Raw genomic sequence first — 25,834 nt, 5'->3', positions numbered from 1 at the left:
GTCTGAATATGCTTCCAAACTCTTGGGAGTCAGCTATGATACAGAAGAATCTTAGATTCAAAAGTCTTGCAATTGAAATTATTTGGAACGTCATGTAATCTCTTAACAGATATAGAAATAGCTACAGCCAAGTACTGATCATTCTAGAGCCAATTAGACAGTTTCATCCCAGCTCCTTACTGCTGATTCTCTTTTCCTCTGGGCCAGTATCCTCAGCCATTTACTGCTCTATAAACCGTGCCCAAAGTCAATATGATAGGCTACCACTTTGGTTATTAAAAAGAGGAAAAACTACTGTAAATCATAGAATCTAATATGCAAGAAATAAAAAATTAAACTTATATCTGCATTGTTGCCTCCTACATTATTCTAAGTCATTTGCTTAAATAAGCTTCATAGATTAAAAAATGTATCTTTAGTCTATCTTTATCACCAAGTTTTTTCTAACTGGTGACCCTAAAGCACAGGGAGAACCTGCCCCTGTGGGTTTTAGAGACTGTATCTCTTTACAGGAGAGTACCACAGTGATCAAAGTCTCAATGGGTGTGATAACTAACGGTGAAGAAGTCAGGCAGGCAGGCAGTCACCCTCTTTAAAGCATCTATACAGGAGGGCTGGATAGGCATGGGAATCACATCTCACGGAAGAGCAAGCAGAGGTTCAGACAGGTTTGAGGAACTCTCTGCAGTTAGTCAGCATCTGCAGAACTGGGTCCTCAAGCTTCCCAGGCTTGTTCACACTGTCTGAAAGCAGAAACCCAAACCCAGGCCTTCAGATAGATTCTGACTCACAGTGACCCAGCAGAAAAGGGGCACTGGCTCCATAGGGTTTCCAAGGTGACCAGATTCACACAAGGAGAGCTGGCAGCCCAGGGGTTTAAACTCTAGGCTGCTAACTAAAAGTTTGGCAGGTCAAACCCAGCAGCCACTCTTGGGAGAAGGATGAAGGCAGTCTGCTATCTCAAAATAGGATACTTCTCCTCTGTCCTACATGTTCATGATGAGTCAGAATCAACTCTGTGACAGTGGGTTTGGTGGATTTGCTGTTGTTGTTTGGCTGGTTAACTTTGGGGGAAACAGACTGCCTCATTTTTCTCCCAAGGAGTGGTTGGTGGGCTTGAACCATTGATCTTTTGGGTAGTAGCCAAACACTTCACCACTTTGCCACTAGGGTTCCATTTTATTGTCTAAGGCTCAGGACACCATAACAAATGTTTTCACTTGCACAGCTGCTTTGCATTTTCCACACAACCTTGTAAGCTAGCAGTATGCCCATTTTACACATAAGGAAAATAAGGTTCAGTAGCATGTTCAAGATTCTGTCGGTGTAATTGGAGACATGTTTTCTGGTTCTATAATCATGACTCTATGATCCATGCTTGTATAAGCACAGGAGTCTACCCATTCAGCTGCTTTGGTTACTCAGAGGAAATGGAGAGCAATATCCATGGTCATCTAGGTGGAATTAGGCATGAACGTTTAGTGAGATGCTTTGAGAGGCAGGAGGTGCTCAGGGGGCCAGAGCCTGGTTGGTTCTACAAGGACAGGAGGTGGGGGTTGGGAGATAGGCAATGCTATCTTGGGCTTCCTTGCCATGTTTTCCTTAACCCCACCATCCTTTAATGTGTCCTGATTTCCACAGCCACGCCGCCGCCCCCCCACCCCTCCATGCTCCACCAACCAGATGAAGTGTCCTGCTGGTTCTGGGGGTAGCACAGGTACATGGACTGCAGTAAATAAGCAGAAGCAAAATACCACCTTAAAAGAGGCGAGATCTCTTATGGATCTGATCTCACTGCCCCATATGACAGACAAGGAAAAAGAGGCTCGAGCAACAATGACCTGCCCAGCAGAGTCTGGAGTAACAACACTAGTGACTCTTGGTTGTTTGTGTGTTTTGGTAACAATCACTTAGTACTTCCCATGCTAAATAAAGTTCCTTATTCATACCAACTCATTTAATCCTGAAGACTCAACGACTTGGTGTGTGGAGTGGGCACTGTCCTACCATCAGCTCCAAGCCTGGGTACAGCAGACTGAAAGACCACCCGGGCCTGTGCCAGCCACCCAAGAGCTGTTCTGTGGAAGCCCGTCTTTGCAGCCACTGCGTCGACCCATCTTTGAAGGTCTTCTCTTTGCTGCTGGCCTCAATTTGCCAAGCCTGCTGCCCTCATCAAGGGACTGGTCTCTGCTCCTAACAGGTCCGAAGTACGAGGTGACGTCTAGCCGTCCTCAGTTCTAAGGAGCACTCTGGCCGGACTTTCTCCACCACGGCGTGCGGGTTCTTCGGACAGTCCGTGGTACTTCTACATTCTTTGCCAGCACCAGAAATCTAACGCATCGTTCTCCTTCAGCCTTTTGCTGTCATCATTTTATCGATGGGAAAGTTGGGGCTAGCGATGAATTTTTCAACCACTGCACTAGCAGCCCCCTGCACTAGGGCACAACACTACCTTTAACGCAGCCGAAGTCCGCATTGGTAGGTGAGGACCATCGAGTTTGTAGGCAATGAAATGAAAACAAACCATGTGAAGTGCATCAGTATAAAAGAGTGAATGGAAGGAGGGAGGAAGCCTGGCGGGAGAGAATGGGCACGCAGGGCTTTTGCTTGGGTGAGATTCTCCGCTGTGATGCAGCAAAGCCCTAACCAAGTGTCTGTGAGTCTGTGGAGGGGGCAGGCGAGCGCTGCGGCAAGGATCATTAATCCCCTCCTTCGCATCCCTACAGAGTCATCCCTTTTCTCGATCCCCCTTTGAGCAGAGCGTTGGCTCACTGCTTTGTGAGAGGGATGGCGAGCAGGAGAGGTTAAATGTTCCCAAATCTCACAGCTTTCCCCTTCAGCTACATTTTCACACCCAGGGCATGTCGTGGCTCCCAGTGACAACGAACAACCAGACAGCCTCTCCCTCGCTTAATACGCCTCTGCAAGGATGGCAGTCTACACCCCAGCCCCACAAATATGATGGCTAGTTTGTGTCATCTAGACGCTCCTGGGAGGATGGAGAGGTGGAGGCCAACCATCATTTATGTTGCAGCCTGATGACATCTCCATGGAGTGTGGCCTTTTGGAGGCGCGAGATCCAAAGCAGAGCTGGGCACCCTGGCTCCCTCCCCTTCCACTGGGTCTGAATCCTGTGTCCAGTTCCTTATCTCCTGTTCTGTTTATTGCCTGCCAATCCCAGGAGCCACCAGCAAACCGCTGACCTCAGAGTCCGTTGGCTGACCTTGGATTCATTTACCTCTGCATCCACCACCCTGTGGCGCACCTGCTTCCTTATCATATAGCTTCCGTGGCCATGCAGGTCAGGCTTCTATCTGAACTGACAATGCCAACGGAACTGGACTTCCCAACGTTGACAACTGTGTAGGCCTTTTCTTGATATCAATCTCTTCTAGATACATATACCTAACAGCATCACTGGCTTTGATTTGCCAGAGAACCCAACATGACACAGGAGAGGAGCTGGGCAGGTTGCGGAGGCGCCCAGGGACATCAAAGCAGAGCCACTGTACAAGGAGCTCAGGGTCTCACCTGGTGTGGAGACAGCAGAGCCAATCTATGAGAGGCACCGCTAACGTGCCATGGGTACCTGTGACAACTGACAACCAGATACCCCTGCCCTTAGTTAACAATTCTTTATTCCCCCAAACCTTTCTGGAGAAAGGAGCGTTCCCTACGTGCGCTGTCTCCCATGAGGGCTTGGAGTTCAAAAGAGATAGGAATGTGCTCCCAGAGTAAGATGCACGTGGTGAGTATTGATGTGTGCCGATGGAAAGTCATGCTGGTGCACTTTCTTGGCTACCCAGTGCTGCTCTAGCGACAACCCCACAGTGGGTGCCTTTCACAAACAGAAATATATTTGATGAGGTGACGAGGCTAGATGTCCCAAACCAGAGTGTGGGCTCAAGGGGAAGGCTTTCTCTCTGTGGCAGTTCAGGAGGAAGGTCTTTGTCTCTATTGAGCTTCTGCTCCTGGGCGATCTTCACGTGGGTGCGCATCACTCTTCTGCCACCTGCTCACTCCCTTCCTCAATCTCTTATATCACAATCACACACACACACAGCTATAAATCACACCCCACACTGATACTGACTCAGTATCGTAACAAAGAAAACCCATTCCCTAATGGGATTATAACCACACGATACCTACTGGCATTGAGTCAGATTTTAACCCACAGCGACGGAGTAGAATTGCCTCACAAGGTTTCTGAGGCTGTAAATATTTACTGCAGCAGACTGTTACAGCCTTCTCCCCTAGAGAAGGCAGTGAGTTCTAATGATCAATCCTTTGGCTAGCAACCATGTGCCTAACCACAGCATATCCCCAACGACAGGTATAAAACCCACTAGGAGACACAGTAGAATGGTTCCTGAGACTGTAACCTAACTCATCTTTCACCCACCCAGTGGCTGGTGGGTTTGACCCACCAACTTCATGATTAACACCCCAGTGCTAATCCCACAACACTACCAGGACTCCTTAATGATGACAGGTATAGGAGTTAGGATTTACTAAACAAATGTTGGCGGTCGGGTGGGGAGGTAGGGGAGACACAATTCCACCCATACCATGCACTCTGATGACTCAGTTTTCCTTCCTGGCTACTGTAGGAAGAAACTATGAGGTGTGTAGGACTATTCTGTAAATTATAAAACAACTTACAGATTCAAGATGCTACAATTTCTTAACTTTCTCTAGACTTCCCATTTATCTCTGAATATCATCTTTGATCCGTAAACCCACTGACATTCAATCTAGTCACACCCAGCTCAGCCCTACTCAGCCCGTCACTTCCACACGGTGCTGGCATCTTCATCTCGGCCACTGCAACAGTGCCCCCGTGAATAGTTCTAGCAACATCTCCTGCCACACAGACATTCCCATGAACCCCAAACCGAATTCACTGCCACGGTGTCGATTCTGACTCAGAGGCCCTATTGAACAGAAGCGAACTGCCCCTATGCGTTTCAGAGGCTAAACATCTTTAAGGAAGCACAAAGCCTCCCATTTTCTGCAGAGTGGCTAGTAAGTAGAAAGACCGACCTGAGGGTGAGCGGCCCAATTCTTAATCTACTCCACTACTAGGGATGCACGGACATAAACACAGTTGTCAACAAATCATCTTGCTGTCAATTATCCAGACTCAGAGAAACCATGGCAAATGTCCTTACTAGATACACTCTCCAAAAGAAAACGCAATAGCCACGCAGTGCCACGTCTCCTGCACTGGAAGGACGGACCATCAAGCATTGCAGGCTCTCGTTCTCCAGATGGAGAGTTGACCGAATGAGTCAAAGCAGAGCCAAATTCAAAGCTGACCTGGGCTCTAGGGTTCCCAGTGAATAAATTATAAAGCAGCATACTTTATTAGTTTATAAATTTTAAAGCAACTCTTCTTCCTGGATGTGATGAAGCTGGGTACAATAGATGGGCCCAGAATTGACGTTCTAGGGTTTGCCAACATGCACATTATCAGGCTATTGCATGCTTTTTATAGCCTTCAGAATCATTTTATCAGAGCAGGAAAAAATCAATCATTCCACATGCCCAGGAGAATATTTATAGCCTAGATCATTGAGTAAAATGTTATTGACTAGATGAGATTCTTTAAAGCTGAGACTCCCTGTAAGAATGTAAGTTCTCGAACCTGGAGGAGATCCAGGACAGTAATGCACGTTCCATGAAGCCTTCTGCTACCCCTTGGATGATGAACTCCAAGTGAGCCAGAGTCTCCTTTTGGAAGGGCTAGCGAAGATAACAGGACATTTCTATTGTGAAGATCTCTCTTCCCTATTTCCATCAGTGTTCCAAATACTCTGGACTAAAGTATTTCAACATTAGCAGTTCTCTCTCTCTCTCTCTTTTTTAGTCATTTGTCTCTTTTGAGTTTCTGCTCCTATCCAAAATAAAGTTCTTTTCAAAAAAATCATTTTTTGGGGGGCTCTTACAACATTCCATACATAAACTGCATCAAGCATATTTGTACATATGTTGCCATTATCATTTCTAAAACATTTTCTACTGAGCCCTCGGTATAAGCTCCCCTCCCCCGGCCCCTTCCACCCTCGTGAATTCTTGATCAGTTATATGTTGTTGTTATTTTGTATCTTATACTGTCCGTTCTCTCTCTTCATCCACATTTCTGCTATTCATCCCCTTCAGAGGGGGACTATATATTCAACCTGGCGATGAGCTCCCCCTTTCCGTCCCTTCCTCCTCCCCAACCACCCCTCACCCCTCATGATATCGCTATTCCCACGACTATTCCTGTATTCCATGTGTCGAGAGCTCTTATTTATACCAATATATGTTTTCTGACCTACCAGATTTGCTCAGTAGAACTGGATCATGGGGGAAGGAAGCATTCAGGACCTAGAGCAGGGATGTGCGATTCAACATAGTGCACCGTGGTTCAGTCATCCCTTCCTGAGGACCCTTCTGTGGGGGTGATATCCAAATGTCTACAGATGGGTTTTGGATCTCCACTCCAACCCCCCCCCCCATTCACATCGATATAGATGTTTGTTCTGGATCTTTTGATACCTGATGTTCGATCCTGTTGACACCTCATGATCACACACACTGGTGTGCTTCTTCCAGGTGGGCTTATTTGCTTCCTTGCAAGCCTTTAAGACCCTAGACACTATTCATCTTTTGATAGCTGAGCCCCATCCGCTCCCTTCACTATATTTGCTTATGCACCTATTTTGTCTTCAGTCATCATGTCGGGAAGGTGAGCACCAAAGAGGGACAAGTTATCAGAGCAAAGTGTTCTTGAGTTAAGAGAGACCTTGAGTAGAGGCCCAAAGTCCATCTGCTATCTTACTATTTAACATATAAATATATGTACATTGGCCTCTATCCCTTTCCTTATGAATTAATATATTTACATATATACATGCCTATAGCTATAACTCTATAAATGGCGTTTGCCTCCTATTTCCTTTCACCTTGTTCTTTATAGCACCCAAAATATTAGGTATTTCTGATTTCTAGTTACAACTTAAAGTTTTTTTTTCTGGACAGATTTCTTGATGTTATGAAAACCCGAGTCACTTACACAAGCAGCCCCGGGTTATGAGTATCTGATTCACAGATAACTTCTGCTTGCCCTTTAATGCAGGGCTTTAAACCTGTTGTCATGTTGTCATGGCAGAGAGAGTGAAGCAAGAACAGACCAAACTTTAATCATTTGGATGGATCAGAGCTCCCAAAAGGGGGAACTTATGGGACAAAGTCCTGAAATGTGACTCGATAGAGGTGTGGTAAGTAAACCCTTCCGGGAACTCGATGTGGTGGGATTCGTGGAAGCGCCCTGGAGACCCCCACACATTCAGAGCGGTGCAGCCAACCCCACTTTTTGAACCAGGCATCATCACCTTGGAAGCCTACTTTGATTATTATGTAAATAGCCCTCGCTTGGAAAGGGTTGAACCATCCCCATTCGCAACACCGTCATCACGACCACTTTTATTTGGTGGTGTGCAGATTTTAAATCTTTGAAATGATTTCAAGCCTTTACTTGTAGTAAAGTAAGATTAAAGAATGCCACGGACCTGTTCTATCTGACCTACAAGCTCTTAAAAGAAATAGGAACAGATCTTGTTCATAACCCAGGGACAATATCATAAAACAAACAGCCACCTTCTCATGAAGGAGCCAAGATATGTCAGGCATGTGCCCGCACCCACACAGAGTCAGCCCTGGAAACAGATGACAACCTAGCGAGGCCCCTCCACACGGCGTGAGTTTCTGTGGAACTCAGAAAAAGACTTCAGCTAATCAAGCTGGGCTGGCAAGTGGGGAGTTGAGAAGTAAAGAGAGTCAGTTTAATAAACCATTTGCTATCTGAAAATGAGAATATCCTTTCCTAGTCACTAATTGAGTATCAGGATTCCTACGAGTCAACTTTCCCCACGTCTTTCAAAGCCTCCTGAGGACAGTGCTCTGAGCAGGTGGGGAAACCTACGTCCTGTAAGAACAAATGTAATCTATCTTATCTTCTTAATTATGCCCCCTGCTGCCTTCTGGAGAAAGGATGCCTTTGACTAATGGCGCTGGCAAATAATATTAAATATACCACGGTCGACCAGGAGAACAAACAGTGTTATTTTAGAACTCCAGCCAGAAGGGTCCTTGGAAGCAAGGATAATAAGACTTGTGCTCATAAACTTTGGATACCTTTGGAGAAGGACATCAGGGCCTCGTGTTTGGCAAAGTAGAGGGTTGATGACAATCTCCCGTGATGGACTGTCACAGTGGCTGCAACAATGGCCTTCAACACAAGACTACTTTCAAGAATGGTGCACGACTGGATAGGGTGACTGTCTACCCCACGTCCCAGAGCTGTCATATGTTTTGGAAACATGCCTGCGCAGGTTGCTGCCAGAACAAAGCCACACGTGCTCTGAGTATTTCAGGATGTGGTGTTGGGAAGCAGAGCCGGTTGGGGGCTCTTGTCACGGGTGACCCCGTGGGGGTGGGTTACTTTTGTCTCTCCAGAGGCAGAGGAACTGAACGGGTTAATATGGAGCTCATTGTCCTACTGCCTGGAGAGTAAGTCACACTCCACGTGGACGGGGACGATGGCTATAGGACAAGGGACAGAAGTGGAGTCCCCTTTCTGGCAGATGGCAAAATGGGTGACTGCAGGCACAACTAGAGCCGAGCAGCCTAGAGCAGTGCATACAGTACGTTCAGCCTTGGGGGCAAGTGTCTCAGGTGGCTGTTGTCCTCGCCATCCAAGGGCAAGATCCATGCGGGATCCTAATAGAAGCAGGAATCCATCACTCTTGGTACCCACTGAACATGTCTGTCCAGCCGTGCAGTCTGCCCTACTCTGCTTCCTTCCCTGGGAGGCGGCCACTGTCTCCCAGTGTGGCCTCACAGCTTCTACCACCCGTTATCAAAGCCACTGCCGGGTCTGTGGATCATTCCCTTTCTCAAGTGCTGAGGACCTGCCTTCAAGGGTGGGACCTCTGACAAGAACCAATTCGACAGTGGACAAACACAAGATCTTCAAGAACGCTTGTGGGAAAATCCCAATACATCTTCATTCTATTTTTCCAGGAACTTATTGAAGCACCTTCTTGTGCTTAACCCTCTGTGACTAAGTAGAGGAATGACAGGAGAAGGCAACACCACACCGCCTTTTCTGGGGTCCAGACTGTCATGAGAACCACATTCTGGGAGGATACTAGCGCCTCTGTCCAGGGCCAACACAGGGTGTTCGCAGTTCTCTCGCATGGTTAAGTTTGGTTAGTATCCAGGCACAATGTGCTGGGGAAACATCTTAGTATGTTTTGAGCTCACAGGGATCCCAGGGGTGTCCCTGTGTTTCTTTAAATCCTCCCCAAAGATTAGGCTGGACTTCTGTGTCTCACTGGGCGAATGCCTCCCGTGGCTGACTATTTGCAGTTGTAATACTCCAGATGAATGGAGGAGGAGATCTCAGTCCTAATGGCGCCCAACAGGTATGTGCGACAACTTACAGCCCTGGTTACCGTAAGATTTGATAGGACACTATGCCAGAGGGACCATTAGGGAATTTATACCCAAACCTTTGAACGACCCATGAGTTATCAGTCAGGTGGACCAAGCATGGCATTTTCCACTGGCACGATTACCTTGTAACTGCTTGTGTTCCCCCCCTTGGGTCCTTGGAGGTTAGGGGGCAATTTGGAGCTCTGGTCAATTTTATTAAACAGGCCTCGAATAATAGCTGGAGAGACTCGTCGCTTTTAATTGCTGAAACCACTCAGCTATGGAAGGTCATCCTCCAGAACCAGACAGCTGTGGCCATGCCAACAGTCACTTCAGTTGGGGCATGTATCAGAATGAAACTGAATGTTGTATCTACAAACTAGACTACTATAAACTAGAACATGACTGATTTGTTAAAAACCAAACTGAGTGCTGGTGAGCAACCTTCTAGGACAGGGTAGAACTGCCCCAGTGGGTTTCCGAGATGATAACTCTTTATGGAAGTAGAAACCACAAAAAATCCTCTTTCTCCCTCGGAGTGGCTGGGAGTGGTTCCAAAATGCTGATTTGTGCTTAGCTGCCCAATGCCTAAGCAGCTTTCCACCAGGGCTCCATTTATTAGGCCCGTGGACAAAACCAGATACACGCGTTGAACACATCTGATGGCTAATGTACTGTGACAGTCTGGTTTTCCTCTTGCCCCTCGAGCTACTGAAGGATTGTGCGTGACCTGGGTCTCTTCCTGACTGTACGGCTGTTTTGCGGAGTTTTCAGCTGAGGTCTGTGTACTGTCCACACCTCTCGAGTTATTGTGCACTACCCCCACCCCCCAGGCTGCTTGGGGACATCGAGGAAGGAGGAGGCATGCCAGATTATAAAAGCCAGCCTGGAAGACAAACAGGTTTTACAAGGCCACATATGGCGTACACTCTGGATTTCTTTAGCTCCTTGATAATTCACTGCTAATGTGACCCCCTAGTGGGGCGGTATGAAGTCCTGACATGGAGCCACCTCTGTTCACCAAGGCCACCAAAGCCCCCGCCCCCCCACCGTGGATGTGGGCAGAGTCCAGTGGGCCCTGCGATGGCTGAAGGTTTGTCTGGTCAGCACCTTCCTACGCTGTGCTGCTGTCACTGCTAGCCTTGCTCTTCCGTCTCTTGGCCCACTCCATGTTTGGAGGCAAAGTCAGGGGCTGGCCCCTATCAGTACATATCTTACACATTTGTGGAGTTTGGTTTTAATTTGTCTACTTATTTGTCTCCCGCCTAAGGAGAATCCCCGCACAACTATTTCATTCTCATTTCTCCCCCTTAACAAAAGCTGGGCTCTGCATTGGGCTTGGGGTGAATGGCCCCAGCAGGAAGCTTTCCCTTCTCCTGCTCTATAAAGAGCAAACTTTCACACGAGGCTTACGATTATCCCACAAGTCCACTCAGTGGAAGGAAATGGCTAGAATTTGCGCAAGGAAACGGATGCTCTTGCTTCTTGATCTCTTCCCCGAGAATTTGTACAGTTTCCGAAATGAACACTCTCGGGGCACATAGGAATCCAATACATACCGACAGTACCTGGATTGTTGTAAAAATTGCTGAAAACTTCTGGGCAAGGAACTGTGACGGTCTCTCCTATGTCGGCAGGGCGCCAGCACGTAATGTTGTCCCAGACCCCACTGCAGGCTAGAAGAGAGACACAGAAAATGAGGAAAGGATCACGCACCCACATACATCATTCCTCGGAGGGAACGAGAACGGGATATGATCACGTTTGTCTGAAAGTTACAGACAAAGAGCCCATTAATTAGATAATTATCTTGCAAATTAATTTTCTGTGACAAACACACCAGCACGGATGTTGAGAATCCAGTTAGCTAGCTTTGTTCATGTTCATTCAATTTGCTGAAATAAACCTGGTCTGCGGCGAGAAGGAGCTAACCAGTCCAATGTATGCTGTGTAAAATTGTTCATTTGAAAAGGATTCTTTTTATTTTGCACTTGCGCCTCTGCTTTCGCCCAGCGCAGGCGTCCTCAAACTATGGCCCGCGGGCCATATGCGGCCCACCGAGGACATTTATCCTGCCCACGGGTGTTTCTGCCCCATTTTTTTTACTTCAAAATAAGATAGATGCAGTGTGCATAGGAATTTGTTCATAGTTTTTTTTTTAACTATAGTCTGGCCCTCCAATGGGTCTGAGGGATAGTGAACTGGCCCCCTGTGTACAACGTGTGAGGACCCCGGGCCCAGTGTGTTAAACTGGGCGCCCGTAGCATATGCCTTGGAGATACAGGTCTTTCTAGTTTAGTGTGCTTGTGCCTTTGGGAAATCTGACTTAAGTGCTAATTTGTCTATTTAAATATTTGACAAGATTTGGTTGATTTTATTCATTAAGTTATTACCACAGCCATGGGTTATTTTCATTAACTTCCCGAATAACTTAATTTGTATAACGTTATTGCTAAAAGATTTTTCACCTCTTTTTTAAAAATCATTTTATTGGGGGCTCATACAACTCTTATCACAATCCATATATACATCAATTGTGTAAAGCACATTTGTACATTCATTGCCCTCATCATTCTCAAAACATTTGCTCTCCAGTTAAGCCCCTGGCATCAGCTCCTCGATTTTTCATATCTTTAAGGGGATCTAGAGGTGCGGTGGGGTTACTTGTGGCTATTAACCACAAGGTTGGCGGTTCAAATCTGGCAGCCACTCTTCAGGAAAACGATGTCTATTTCCATAAAGATTTCAGACTCAGAAATCTTAAAGAGCAGTTCTATACTGTCTTACATGGGGTTCATCTGAGTCAGAATGGACTTCATGGCTCGGTTTGATCATCTACCACCCGTCTATCAGTTTGTTTACTGTGGTGGCTTGTACATGGCTGTGACTCTGGAAGTTACGTCACGGGCATGTTAAATACCAGCAAGGTCACAGGTTTCAGTACAGCTTTTCAACTAAGACTGACAGGAAGACTGGTCTGAAAACTAGCAATAAAGACCTATGGATCACAACAAAGTATTGTCTGATGTCATTCTGGGGTTGATGCCCTAGGTTGGAAGACAGTCCGACTATTCCATGGCAACAACAATGGGCCCAGGCCTACTAACAACGGTGCAGAAGGCGCAGGACTGGGCAGCATTTCCATCTATTGTAGACGGAGCCACTGACAGCACCTATTTGGTCTCCATGGCCATACAGTGCAGTCATACACACGTGGCAGTCATCACCGTAAGGAGGGAAGGCACTACGATGCTCAAGTCGTTTCGTAACTTGGTCAACAGCACACAAATTATAAGTGAGAGAATCCAAAGATGAGCCCAGGAAATTAGAAAAAAATAAATCCAAGCCTTTCTCCGCTTTATTTGTGAGTTCTAAAACTCAAATTTTCTTCACAATTCAATATAGGAGGAGAAATTGATTAACCTAGGTAAAGAGACGTTAAAAAGAAAAGTTATTGTTCTCGAACATACTCTCTAGCCTCTCACATAATGAATGGCATGTACACACCAATGGAGCATTCACATTATTATTTGAAAACAGGAGTGTTTTACTTTCAAGGACATAGATAGGCCTCTGAAAAGTTGGGTATAAGCCCAATTTTGGAGATAAAAAATGCTTTCTAAAAATGGAAAAGAATTATATAGCAATGAATAAAGGAGTATATAAACTCATACTACAGAAGTGTTTTTAATCACATATGGAAAGAAAATGTAGGTTTTCTTTGAAAATATTCAAAAAGAGGGCACAAGGAGTCAATGCACGACTGGAAACTTCAGGTAGTCCTTTCAGACTGACGTGACAAAGGGCATCAAGCATGACCCAAGCAAAGCTGGCATTAGACCTGAAGTAACTGTGCTAATCAGAATGCCAAGCTCATAAACTTAACTCTGGTATACGAGAGAAAGCTGCTAAAACCAGATGAGATGAGCTTACTAGGCTTTTCCGAAGGAGAGCAAACAGGGGGGGTGAGGAAAGCCAGTGTGTCGAGGTTTCTAGTGGGAAAAAATCTTTAAGAAGTTAGACCATCAGCCATAAACACACCAAGCCAAGGGCAGTGGAGTCCATTCCTGCTTCTGTGACCTCAGGCTCTCAGGGTAGAAGTACACGCCACAGGGGAGACTCTTGGGCAGCTAACCCCAAGGTCGGCAGTTCGAAACAGCCAGCAGATTCGTGGGAGAGAGAGCTTTCTACTCCTGTGAAGAGTTAAAGTCTCAGAACCCCACAGGGGCAGGTCTACCCTGTCCTACAGGGTCCCTGTGAGTTAGGATCGACTCAATGGCTGTGAGTTTGGGGATCAGATTGGAAGCAGCTGCGTTGCTGACTAATTTGAAGAGTTAACTCTTAAACACACAAACACAGAGATCTCTGCTTTAAAAATGAAACCAGGAGAGATGTTTACTTCTAGAAATCTTCACATTACTGTACAGCTTCATTCAAATAAACATGGTTTGATGGATTTATCCTGCTCTATGGTTTCCCGACAAGTCTTCCCCTTTATCTGTTCCTCTTATTGAACTCCACAAGCAAGGAAACACATTAAAAGCTTTGGCGGACATAAGTATATAAACTCAAGGAATTTGGCATGAAATTGGATGTAAGAATAAGGGGACATGGATACGTACAACATAGGTATACTGGTGGCCTTGGGAACCCAGAAGTAAAGTCATTATGAGGGGAGAAAGCTGGGAGTCTGAGGACAAGGCCCATCCAGCTAAACATGTCTGAGGGAATATGAGTTTCTCTCTTCTGCTAACCCAGCAGACAATAAGTGCAGAAAGGCCACCGTAAAAGGTGTCGACAACATTTTGACTCTGGGAAGCACACAGGCGAGGGTTAAAAGGCTGTGCAGAACAGAGGAAGCTGTGGTTAGTGGCTGCACAAGGAGGTGAGAAACCCCATGAACTTAGCCTCACCACTGGCCTGTCAGCTCGATGGTGAGGTGGCACAGGAGCAGATTCACGCCCTTTAAAGAGTTAAACCAAAGAGGCTGTGGACTCGGAGAGACCAGGCAGAGGGCAGAGCTTGGTTCTCTGGAATGGAAGTCTACATTCAAATTCTGAACAGCAAAATGTCTAGCTTTCCAGTCCATCAGGGGTTCAAAACGCTGGAAGTTAGGCTTAAGCTACCTAACCACCCTTCCTGCCTCCAGGGAGATGATGTACCATAAGGCTCATGTTTTACACTAAAAAAGGTTCTGAGCAGAAAAAGTTCATGGAAGTTCAAAATATAACAGCAGAGAGGAAATCTTTCATGAAAAAGCAGAAGCAAACGTTCAGAAAGTGGTCAAGAAACCATGGGAAACAAAAAGATCAAGATCGAGAAAACAGTAGAAAAGATCATTAGAAGATGAATCTAAAACGCCTCACATCCAGCTGGCTGAAAAGTCAGAGAGAATGGGGAGCAAGGGTTAGGAAGCGAAAGCATGGGATATAATCAAGGAATTATTTTGTACAGCTCACAGAAGTGAGATATACTAAGGCATAGAACCCAGTGATGCTGCGCCCCAGAGTAGAGGGAGGAGCGTAAGGGCTCAATAACAGTAACAATGGTGCACAAAGGACTGGAACTCAAATGGGAATGCATATCGCATTTATGAGGAAAAATTACCTTCTTCCTAGAATTTTATGCCAAGGAAAGTGATTGATCAAGCATGAGAACAGAAGGAAGTCATTTGTAGACATATAAGAACCCATCTTAAAAACCTGCTGGAGAAAGCGCTCCACCAAAAAGAGCAAATACACACGGAAGGAGGAGCTCATGAGTTCCTAGGAACAATGGATTCAATGACCATGCGGTGGGAAGGAAGCTTCCAGAAAGGGTGTGAAGGGAGATCCCAATGCTAGGCTTCCAGCAAACCCAGGGTCCAGCCAACCCCAGATGGAACAGGAGGATGAAAGGAGATAAAAACAGAAGTCAGATTTCCTTTGGGCTGTGCTGCTCTGCCCTGAACCATACTCCACTGCAGTGTATCTAATTGGGAGCATTTTTTGGTCTGGCAATAATGATTGGTATGCCTTTAGATACTAAGAAAGCAAAAAATTAGGCGATTATTGCAGGAAAAGTAAAAGTTAACTAAGAAAGGAAATGCTCACTGTTGGACCACACAACTGTGCTTATAATAATATGTAAATCAACACTTGTGACACGAGTACCTTAGGAAGACAGGAGAATGACTGGCAGGTAAGGATGGTATAGAGACAGACATCTCTAATCCTAGTAGAAATTTAATGAGCAATGACTCAAATTGGAAAAAGAAATACTTTTTAGAAATATGAAAAATTAATACCAGAGGAGCTATCTTAAAAAGGAAAAGTAGCTGAGATAAGGTTGTGGGAACTGAAGATAAGGACGAGTAGATCCCAAAATTTTATCTTCATTACTGGCTACATGAAAAGCCCCTGTAAACTGCCCATTGTTGCCATGTACAGATACCACTGTGCCTGCAATTATAGGTTTTACTTATCTTTAGAGGTTCATAAATGGACTAATTGCTTTGCTGAAAATCTTACGTGTATTATGATTATTGTTGAATACTCATTTTAAAATATTTTCCTCAGTCTACTAAAGCATTCAGGAAGCCAGGGCTCCTTATGTAGCACACAGATCCATGACTTTATACCTTTTTCACAATCCCGAGCACTGTACAAGACAAAGAATGGGCCCCGATAAAAACTACATTGTAAGCTATCAATAGTGGTCGATAAGTTGCAACAAATACGCCACTGTAATGCAATATACCAAACAAAGGGGAAACTATGAGTTAGGGCAAGGGAGAGTGTATGGAAAATCTATACTTTCTGCTCAGCTTTTCTGGGACCCTAAGACAACTTCATAAAATAACATTGAAGTCAAATACAAGTCTGTCCCTCATTTGCACTGGCAGCATTTCCACGGTTCGCCATCCACACGTGGATAATGACTCTCATTTGCACAGTGTGGGCACAGAACCTTTCCATCATCACAGAAAGTGTGAATGGGCAGCACCGATCTGGAACCGGAGAAGAAAAGAAGCCTATTAACAAGCCCCCCTTCCAAATCAAAAGAAGCTAAAAAGCAAGAAAGCAAAGGGCGAAAGTAATACAGAAAACCCATCATTTGTGTACATATCTTAACACGCAGTAGGTAAAACAGTGCCAACAGTTGGGTGATTTCTCCACATCATAGCTTTTCAGTTCAAATACATCACATATGCGTTCTGTAAAAGACTTTGTGAATAAATACAAACGAGAGACTATTTTAAAGCGATTACTTTATGTATCCTGATCTTTTCTATCTTTTAAAAATCTACCCACAGTTAGAGGAAAAAGCAGCTTCTAACGTCATGACGTGAGAAGTGTTCATACTTAATCAGTGAGTGCCTCGAGGACCCAGTCACATGTGAATACGAACCCGTAAGACAGAAACACACATACACGCGAGGGCACGTTCAGAATTATTGCGACCAGGCTTGCAGTCCACAGTGCACAGGTTTATTCTCAACAGGATGTCTATAAACACAGCGCTGGGATCACTCCGTGGCTGCAGACAGGTTCTCTCATTAATACCCTTACCTTAGTTTAAACACTAGCATCCGATCGATTGCAGCTCATGATGCCACAGGACGGAGGAGAACTCCCCCTATGGGTTTCTGAGACTAAGTCTTTATGGGAGAGAAAACCTCTTTCTCCTGCGGAGCAGTGGGGGGGGTTCAAACCGATGGCCTTGTGCTTCCTAGCTCAGGCCACTCCCACGCCCGGACTCCTTCCCATCAGGGTCCCTTCCACAAACAGGCCCTCTCTCGACAGTGGCTTCCAGGGCAGTTCCGTTCAAGGCCGAAAGGCCAGCTCAGAAGGCTACAGTGACTGTCTTCCGAGGATTCCAAGGGCTCGTCTCGATAGATTTTCACGAAGCACACAAGCTTCCTAGGAAGACCTTTAGAGAAACATGGACGCTACCCTGGTGAAGACAAGATCAGGAAATGTGTGCTGAGGAATTGTTCCCATCGCCCCACGCACCTGTCATTCCTGAAGAGTACCAAGCCCTGTCCAATGGGAATTTCAGTGGGAAACTACCTCATCCATCCTCAAACATGATCTAGTAGCCCCTTCAGACTTATGTTTTTATATTTTGTTTAATAAACTTGTCTATGATTTTATAGCAATACTTTGGGCTTACCCTTGCTTTATACATATATAAGTATAAAACATATATTTATACATATATTATATAAAATATATATAAAACCAAACCCACAGCCAACAACTCAATTGTGACTCATAGCATCCCTATATAGTGTTTCCCAGGCTGCAAATCTTTACTGGGGCATTTGCTGGGTTTGAACCACTGACTTTGAGGTTAGTAACTGGGTGCTTACTGACAGAGCCACCAAGGCTCCTAAGTAAATATATATGCAAATATATTTGATACATCTATATATACAAGATATGTACATGTATATGTACACCTTAAATGACTCACTTTAAATTAGATACTACAGTATAAATTTAGTAGCTAATTTCAGAATACATGCAAACCTTGTTACATAGGTCCCTCATTGCCTTTCTTGTATAATCATACCCTAATACACTATTTATGATTTTCAATTTCAATTTAATTAAAGTTGAATGAATAAACTCCTGCAAAGCTAGCTTTTTATAAATTACTCCCAATCTTTTACAGTTGTCTTTCACACATTGAATTCTACAGCTGCTTAGCAAGTCATTTGTGTCAGTCTTTCCAAAGCATGCAAATTAGCTTTTCTCCGAGGCAAGTGTTTCTTTTCATAGTACACCAGTTGACCTACTATTTAATTAAGTAGTTACAATAATAGACTTCACAGGCACAAATATTTGTAAACTTGGTGGAGAGTTCCCAAAGATGGCTGTGTCATCAACCCCTTTATACACATGTAGAGTCACCCATCAAGGGATGGACTCTATGTCCTCAACCTTTGAGTTTAGGGACCTGCAAGATGCTTAGACAAACAATGAATGGGAGCAACTTCAACTTGTCGGAGTCCTAGTCTGTTAGGTCCCGGAGCATCTACTTGCCCTCTAGAAGGCAGCTATCAGGGAAGAGGTCCAACTACCCTAACACATTAGGTAGCTCAGGCTAGCCAGGTGGAGAGACCCCACGGAGAAGTACCAAGCTATCTTGAGTGAAGGCGTCTTGTACTTCCCAGTCTTCCATAGGTAGCCCAGGAATACAGCTAAGATAGGACGGGATGCAACACCTGGCCCAACTGGACCAAACAAGTCTGAGACAGAAACTGTTGTTCTTCAAAACCACTGCCTGGAGTTGCCTTGTTATGCAAGTACGAATAATCAAAACAAAAATAAACCTCACTCATTCTTAAGAAACATGTAGCTCGGCGTCAGGGAGACAGATGCCAGCACTGGAGAGCAAAGCCTCTCAGCGCACAGAGTGAGAGGGGCAGCCAGAATGATTTACAGAGGAAATGGCGGATGAAAAGAATTCCGGAAAGCCTCTTAAGAGGAAGCTAGTCAAGAGCGCTTCTAAATAACTAGCAAAATTTAAAAATAAAAGTTAAGTACACAGTACTTTATAAACTGATGCCCGTGGTTTTCTAACTTATCTGTTGTGAAGCAGTTTAGTCTACTGAAAATAAAGTTTGAGACGAAATTGAGCTTACGTGCCACGCGAGCTCTAGTGACTTTTCTTAATGTCACGGCGTCTTCGGTTGACGATCCACAGCAACGGGTGCACAGTAATTAGGAAAAGAGGCTAGAAGAACACAATCTTTCCTGGTACCCTAGAACAATGCAGTGCTCCGAAGAAGGACTTCGCATAAGTGGAAATTCTGAAGGAAAACCACCGTAAATGACTTACAGGAAGCCACCTACCCAAAGGGGGTTGGGGGGGTCTTATTGAGAGAGGAGTCTACCCTAATTCAAAGAAAACTGCAATCCCCTGGAGCCCAGTCAGCCGCCCCTCCACCATCTCTCTAGGCAATTCATAACTCTCAGAGGTAATGGTATTATTTTGATTTTCTGGGTTTGTATTTATTTTCTAATCATTTCAGTATTATAAAAATTGAGTTTTAAAATCACCACATGGCATCACTGTTTACATGCTTCCCTTGAATAGCACTCTTTCTTCTAAAACGGAACTTTTGAGAACATCTTGTTTAATTCTCAGGTGGCCCCTTGGAGGAGGCGGAGACCTTGATCCCTACAGGCTGCTGTGGAGAAACAAGGTTCGCGGAGGTTCAGAAATGTGTTGGCAGTCGCAGGATGAGGCGCAAAGAAAGGACAAGAGTCAAGATCTTTTTTTTCTCTGCGGTCGTTGTAATAGCTACCTTCTCTGATTCCACAGGACCTATTATTAGCACCATACACTCGAACCTTTGAGTATACTGTCTTATATGATTTTATGTGTCCATATTTAAGATGGTATTATAATAACCAGGATTGAGCTTGGGTCCCAAACATTGAAGGTCAGTCCCCTCTTGAAACCTCAGGCAGAAATAAATGGGATAAATTTTAAAATGCAAATAAATCCCTTCCTATTCAAAAATTTGAACAATCAGGGTCATGATACTGGTACTTCATATAATAGAGTGAGGAAAACAGAAAAACAAAACAAAGCTCAAACCACCATCAAGTCCATTCTTACTACTAGTGAGGGTGTAAGACAGAGTCGAACTGCCCCTGTGGGATTCCGAGACTAGAAAGCTTTAGAGGAGCAGAAAACCTCATCTTTCTCCCACGGAATGCCCTTGGCTTTGAAGTGCTGACCTTTCAATTAGAAGCCCGATTTAGAATCCACTACACTACTAGGAAGCCCCATACACAGGGAAGTGCCAGGCAAATGCAAAGGTTACTGTTTTAAAGAGAAGACTGGTCACATGTATGTTCTCTGTCCCTTTCACACACACCTTGCTTCTAAGTATACTTTGAGGCACACGGTTGGTGACATGCTACTTCAAAAATGTTTGTGTTGTACTGAACTTTGTAATACACGTGTTTTCTTTGGAGGGGATGTTCTGTGCAGCAGAGATCATATGCCTTTCTTTTTCTGTATTTCTTCTCATATTCCTGTTCATATCTTGAAAAGTCTATTCTCTGACCGTAAGCCCAGCTCCATGAAGAGAGATGAGACGCAGAAGTAACATAGTTTACGAAAACTCGTCAAGCCTGGCTCACTAAGACAAAATGTCACCGTTGCCGTTTGTACAAAGACAGTAAAGATGTTTCTCCAACATACTGAAAATCACGTATTGTGGAAAACAGAAGGATTTCTCCCAAGCTGTCTCCCCCAATATATGCCAAACTTAGCTGCTTGCGAATGACTAGACACTTGGAGGTCATCAGGAGTAGATCAGGGGTCATTCTCCCTAAGAGCTATCAGCCATCTTGAGCAAGCAGACACCACTGTTTATCCCACAACAAATAGGACCCACTCCCTTCTGATAAGGATAGTAGTTGACTGTTTCCTTGTAGGAGACCCCAGAGAGGTCAAACCCGCCCTAGGATGACCAAGGTTAGGCTTGCCATCCTAAATCTAGGATCCGCCCATCTTGTCACATATATACCCCCAACCCCTCCTCTTCCTGTTGCGTGTATTTCCCTAGACCACCCCCTCTCATTTTTGTATAACCTATAGCACAGCCCCTTCCTGTGACATGGATCCTCACCTGTAATTAGGGGGATTGCATGTCCCCAGAGAAGATAAAAGCCTGGGCTAGCATTAAACTCTCTCTCTCTCCCTCCACGTGGACCACCAAGTGGGACTGAGGTGAGCATGCTACCATGAATTGTGTCTGACTCCATTTATTTCAATACTTCTATCTCTCATGCTCTCTATAACTTTACTATGATCTTTACTTATTATCACTGTACAATTGTGCCTACCAGACCCATAATGATGGGTTAGGGGCTGGCTTCCCCTGACAACGTATTCCATTAAAGATAAATGACCAGTAAGCAAACAAACAAAAAAATGCCTGATCTGTTGTTCCATGTCCTCTTCTGAATCTAGCTTGAGAGTTTCTGGCAGCTTCCTGTGGATGCACTGCTATAGCTGTGGTTGAATCATCTTCAGCAAAATTTTACTTGTTTGTGACCTCAACGATATTGTTCACTGAAAGGCTGATAGAGTGTGCCAACAGGTAATGTGGATGGCTGCTAAACCAATAGGTTAATGATTAGAGTTCACTCCTGAAAAAGGAAAAGCCTCAAACCAGTTGATCTGGAGACCCCTCTGGGTGTGTCAGGCTGGGTGAGTACTTATCCAAAGTCGACCCAGAGGCAACAGGAAAGAAACGCCTGGCAATCAACTTCGGAAAATCATCCGTATGAAGCACAGTTCTACTCTGACGCACACCAGGTCACCATGATTCAAAATGGGCTCAACAGCAAATGTCATGCTAATGATTACCACTAGGAAGCATTGTCACTTACTAACTCACCTCTCTGTAGAAGTTGTACAAGGAATGAGTTATTAAAACACATGAATGGAAAAAGAAAAAAACTAAGAAAGAAAACTGGTTTTGACACCAACATGTCAGTTCCAGAAATGGCCTGCAGCATGCTTCCTTCTACATTAAAAGAAAAAATTACCAATAGAATACTTTGTGCAAGAAAGTTTATTTCAAATTTAAAAGTCACGAGCTATAAAGAAGTGAGACCCTACAAGAAGACCTCAAGATTACACTGAGCTCCTTGAGAGCAGAGCCTGACTTGGCCAAGCAAATAACCCACTGCTGCTAAGTAGATTCTGACTCACATCAACCCAATATAGGGTTTCCAAGACTGCAAGTCTTTATGAGAAAGCCTCATCTTTCTCCCACAGAGATGTTGGTGGGTTTGAACCACCAACCTTGACATTAGGAGCCCAATGTTTAACCCACTAGTTATTAGGACTCCTTGCAGAGCCAAAAACATGCACTAAATGGATGAACCTTACTCTTTTCCTGGAGTGTGATGAACGAAGACCCCAGGAGGATATTTAAATATCTTACAAGAACTACCTTCGTATCAGCCTAAGGCAGAGTTCTCTGTCATCCTCAAGATCGCCACCCAAGATGATAACAGCCAACATCCTTCTCAAAGAAGCCATATGAGTAAAATCCCTTAATAATAACAAGGTGGGGGATTTAAACTGCTTGGCTGTAATGGAATACTCATTATCAATACACATGTTTCAAGGAGTGACATATATGAAACTGAGAAGTCAGCCAAATCCGTCATAGGAAACAGAGAAAAAAATGAAAAGTTTTGAAAGTAGCCAAGGCTAGACTTCACACTCCTGAGATTCTGAATTAATTGTCCTAGGCACAGCAGTTGTTACCGTATATACTCGAGTAAAAGCCGAGTTTTTCAGCACATTAAAAAAAATCATTTTATTGGGAGCTCATACAACTCTTATCACAATCCATACATACATCCATTGTATGTCAAGCACATTTGTACATTTGTTGCCCTCATCATCTCAAAATATCTGCTTTCTACTTAAGCCCTTGGTATCAGGTCATTTTCCTCCTCCCTCCCCACTAACTCCTCCCTCATGAACCCTTCATAATTTATAAATTATTATTTTGTCATATCTTACATTTGTCCTATGTCTAGCTTCACCCATTTCCCTGTTGTCCATCCCCGAAGGAGGAGGTTATATGTCTACCCCACCTCCACCCTCTGGTATCACCACTCTCAACCACTAGTCCTGAAGGGATCATATGTCCTGGATTCCCTGTGTTTCCAGTTCCCATCTGTCCCAGTGCACATCCTCTCGTCTAGCCAGATCTGTAAGGTAGAAATGGGGGGAAGGGATAGTGGGTGGAGGAAGCATTGAAGAACTAGAAGAAGGCTGCATGCTTCATCGTTGCTCTACTGCACCGACGGGCTCATCTCCTCCCTGCGACCCATCTGGAAGGGGATGTCCAGTTGCCTACAGATGGGCTTTGGGTCCCCAATCTGCACTCCCCCTCATTTACAATATGATTTTTTGTTCTTTGATGTCTGGTACCTATTATCTCTGCAGGTCTGTCTAGATAAGATAGGTCAGATGAACACTCTGGAGGAGAAAACAACAGGACCGACGGTTCCGGGGGGACAGGGGAGAGGGGAGTGTGGGGGAAAGGAGGTGGTGTCAACCAACTCAGGGACAAGGGAACAACAAGTGATCCAAAATCAATGGCAAGGAGGGTGTGAGAGGCCTGGTAGGGATTGATCAAGGGCAATGTAACCGAAAGGGATGACTGAAACCCAAGTGATTGAGTATGACAGTGGGACAAGAGGAAAGTAAAAGGAAACAGAGCAAAGAAATATGAGAAAAGGGGCATTTATAGAGGTCTAAATACAGGCATGTACATATGAAAATATATTTATAAATGATGATGGGGAAATAGATCTGTGTGCAGATTTTTATAGTTTAGTATTAATGCAGCAGATGGACATTGGGTCTCCACCAAGTACTTCCTCAATGCAAGAACACTTTGTTCTATTAAACTAGCATTCCAGGATGCTCACCTTCCCGACATGATTGCTTAAGAAAAATCTGTGCATAAGCAAATATGGTGAAGAAAGATGATGGTGCCCGGCTATCAAAAGACATAGCGCTTGGGGTCTTAAAGGCTTGAAGGTAAACAAGCAGCCAACTAGCTCCGAAGTAACAAAGCCCACATGGAAGAAGCACACTTCCGCACATTTTTAATGCAGTTATGTGATAAAATTAGGTGCCTTGGCTGATATTCGGGACAATTTACACTTTAGTGTATACGGTATCATATAAGATTTTCAGTCCGTCCAATGATTTTCCAGGGTTGATTTTCAAAAGACCAGAGACCGACTAGAAGCTCTGGGGTGGGGCCCAGCAATCTGATGGACACTCTGGCTTATCATCACTGATGGCAATCCTCCCTCCCATCACTCGTGGCCATCGGGTAAGAAGCCCCAGAAGAGCAGGGAGGTTACACGCACTGGCTTGGTTTGAAGCCCCACTCTGCTGCTTCTTAGCTCTGCCCTGAGCACACCACTCAGGCTGTCGGAGGCCTCGGTTTCCTCATCTGTGAAATGGAGTTAATCCCCTTGGCAGCACATTGTGGAACCTTACAAAAAACCCTCGACATCGGGCCGGTTCACAGTAAGCCCTCATCGTACCATGACTACGATTCTGAAGAGACCATGACAACTCAGAGAAGAGGAAGACTGCTATGACCCTCAGGGTGCAGATGTGAAAAAGCATCAGGCAGATTTCAAGGTATCTTTAGAGGAAGATAGATTGCATTCATTCTGTTCGGGGTGCCCAGTAACCACATTAATAACAGTAACAGCTGTAGCTAGTACATATAATAGCTACAATAAGCAGACAGTTCTAAGTACTTTATAGATGAACTCATTTAATAGTGATGGAAATACAAAAGGTAGTATTAATGCCCCCACTTCATATATGAGGAAACGGAGACAAAGGGCGTTTTATCAAACTGCACAAGCTCGCTAGTAAGTGGCCAGGCCTCTACACGTCATCACGGGGCCACACTAGTTACCAGGTATCACCACGTCCACCTGGACTCATGGTGCCCTCATGCATGTCCGAGGAGATCCGCACTTCACAGGGTTTCCAATGGCTGCTTTTCAGAAGTACATTGCCAGCTTTTTGTTCGGATTGGTCTTGAACCCTTTTCGGTTAGCTGCTAAAAGTACTAGGCGTTGACACCACTGGGCATGGGAGCGGCGTGGATGAGCCAAAGGGCCGAGGCAGGAAAAAGCACCATCATACTCACTCACCACCATCAACTCACAGAACACCTCTAGGACGGGGTAGAACTGCCCCTGTGAGTTTCTGAGACTGTAACTCTTTACGGGAGTAGAAAGTCTCATCTTTCTCCCTAGTAGCAGGTTGTGGTTTCGAACTGCTGACCTTGAGGCTAGCAGTTCAACTCATAAAAAACACCACCACTAGACTGGTGAATGTGGTTTACATGATAGGCTACTAAACTTGAGGTCAGCAATATGAAACCACCAGGTGCTCTGAGGGTGAAAGATGGCTTTCTACTTCTAGAAAGCATTTCGGTCTCAGAAACCCACAGTTCAACTCTGCCTTATTGGGACACCATGAGTCAGAATCTCTGGGTTCTTCCCTCCAGAGCAGCGGTTCTGAACCTGTGGGTCACAACCCCTTTAGGGGTCGAACGGCCCTTTCACAGGGGTTGCCTGATTCATAACAGTAGCAAAATGACAGTGATGAAGTAGCAATGACAATAATTTTATGGTTGGGGGGGTCCCTACACCACGAGGGACTGTATGAAAGGGTCGCAGCTTGAGGAAGGCTGAGAACCACTGTTCAAGAGTCTGATTAATTGGATTTCAAGTAGTCAAAGGATCTGTAGTTTCACTAGGTCCTCAGGTGA

General features: G+C 44.9%; 1 protein-coding gene across 1 annotated transcript in view; it reads right to left on the bottom strand.

Annotated features, from left to right (window-relative positions):
• The window catches only part of VIPR2 (vasoactive intestinal peptide receptor 2), a 163,494-nt gene that overhangs the window by 109,463 nt on the left and 28,197 nt on the right, over window positions 1–25,834 (bottom strand). The window contains exon 3 of the mRNA XM_075550159.1: window positions 11,055–11,162. Within this exon, the coding sequence (XP_075406274.1) occupies window positions 11,055–11,162 (108 nt within the window). The remainder of the gene's footprint in view (window positions 1–11,054; window positions 11,163–25,834) is intronic.

Source organism: Tenrec ecaudatus, chromosome 5 (genome assembly GCF_050624435.1).
Source record: "Tenrec ecaudatus isolate mTenEca1 chromosome 5, mTenEca1.hap1, whole genome shotgun sequence".
NCBI lineage: Eukaryota > Metazoa > Chordata > Mammalia > Afrosoricida > Tenrecidae > Tenrec > Tenrec ecaudatus.
Note: the sequence above shows the minus strand (reverse complement) of the source record. Positions and strands in the feature narration are given on the sequence as shown.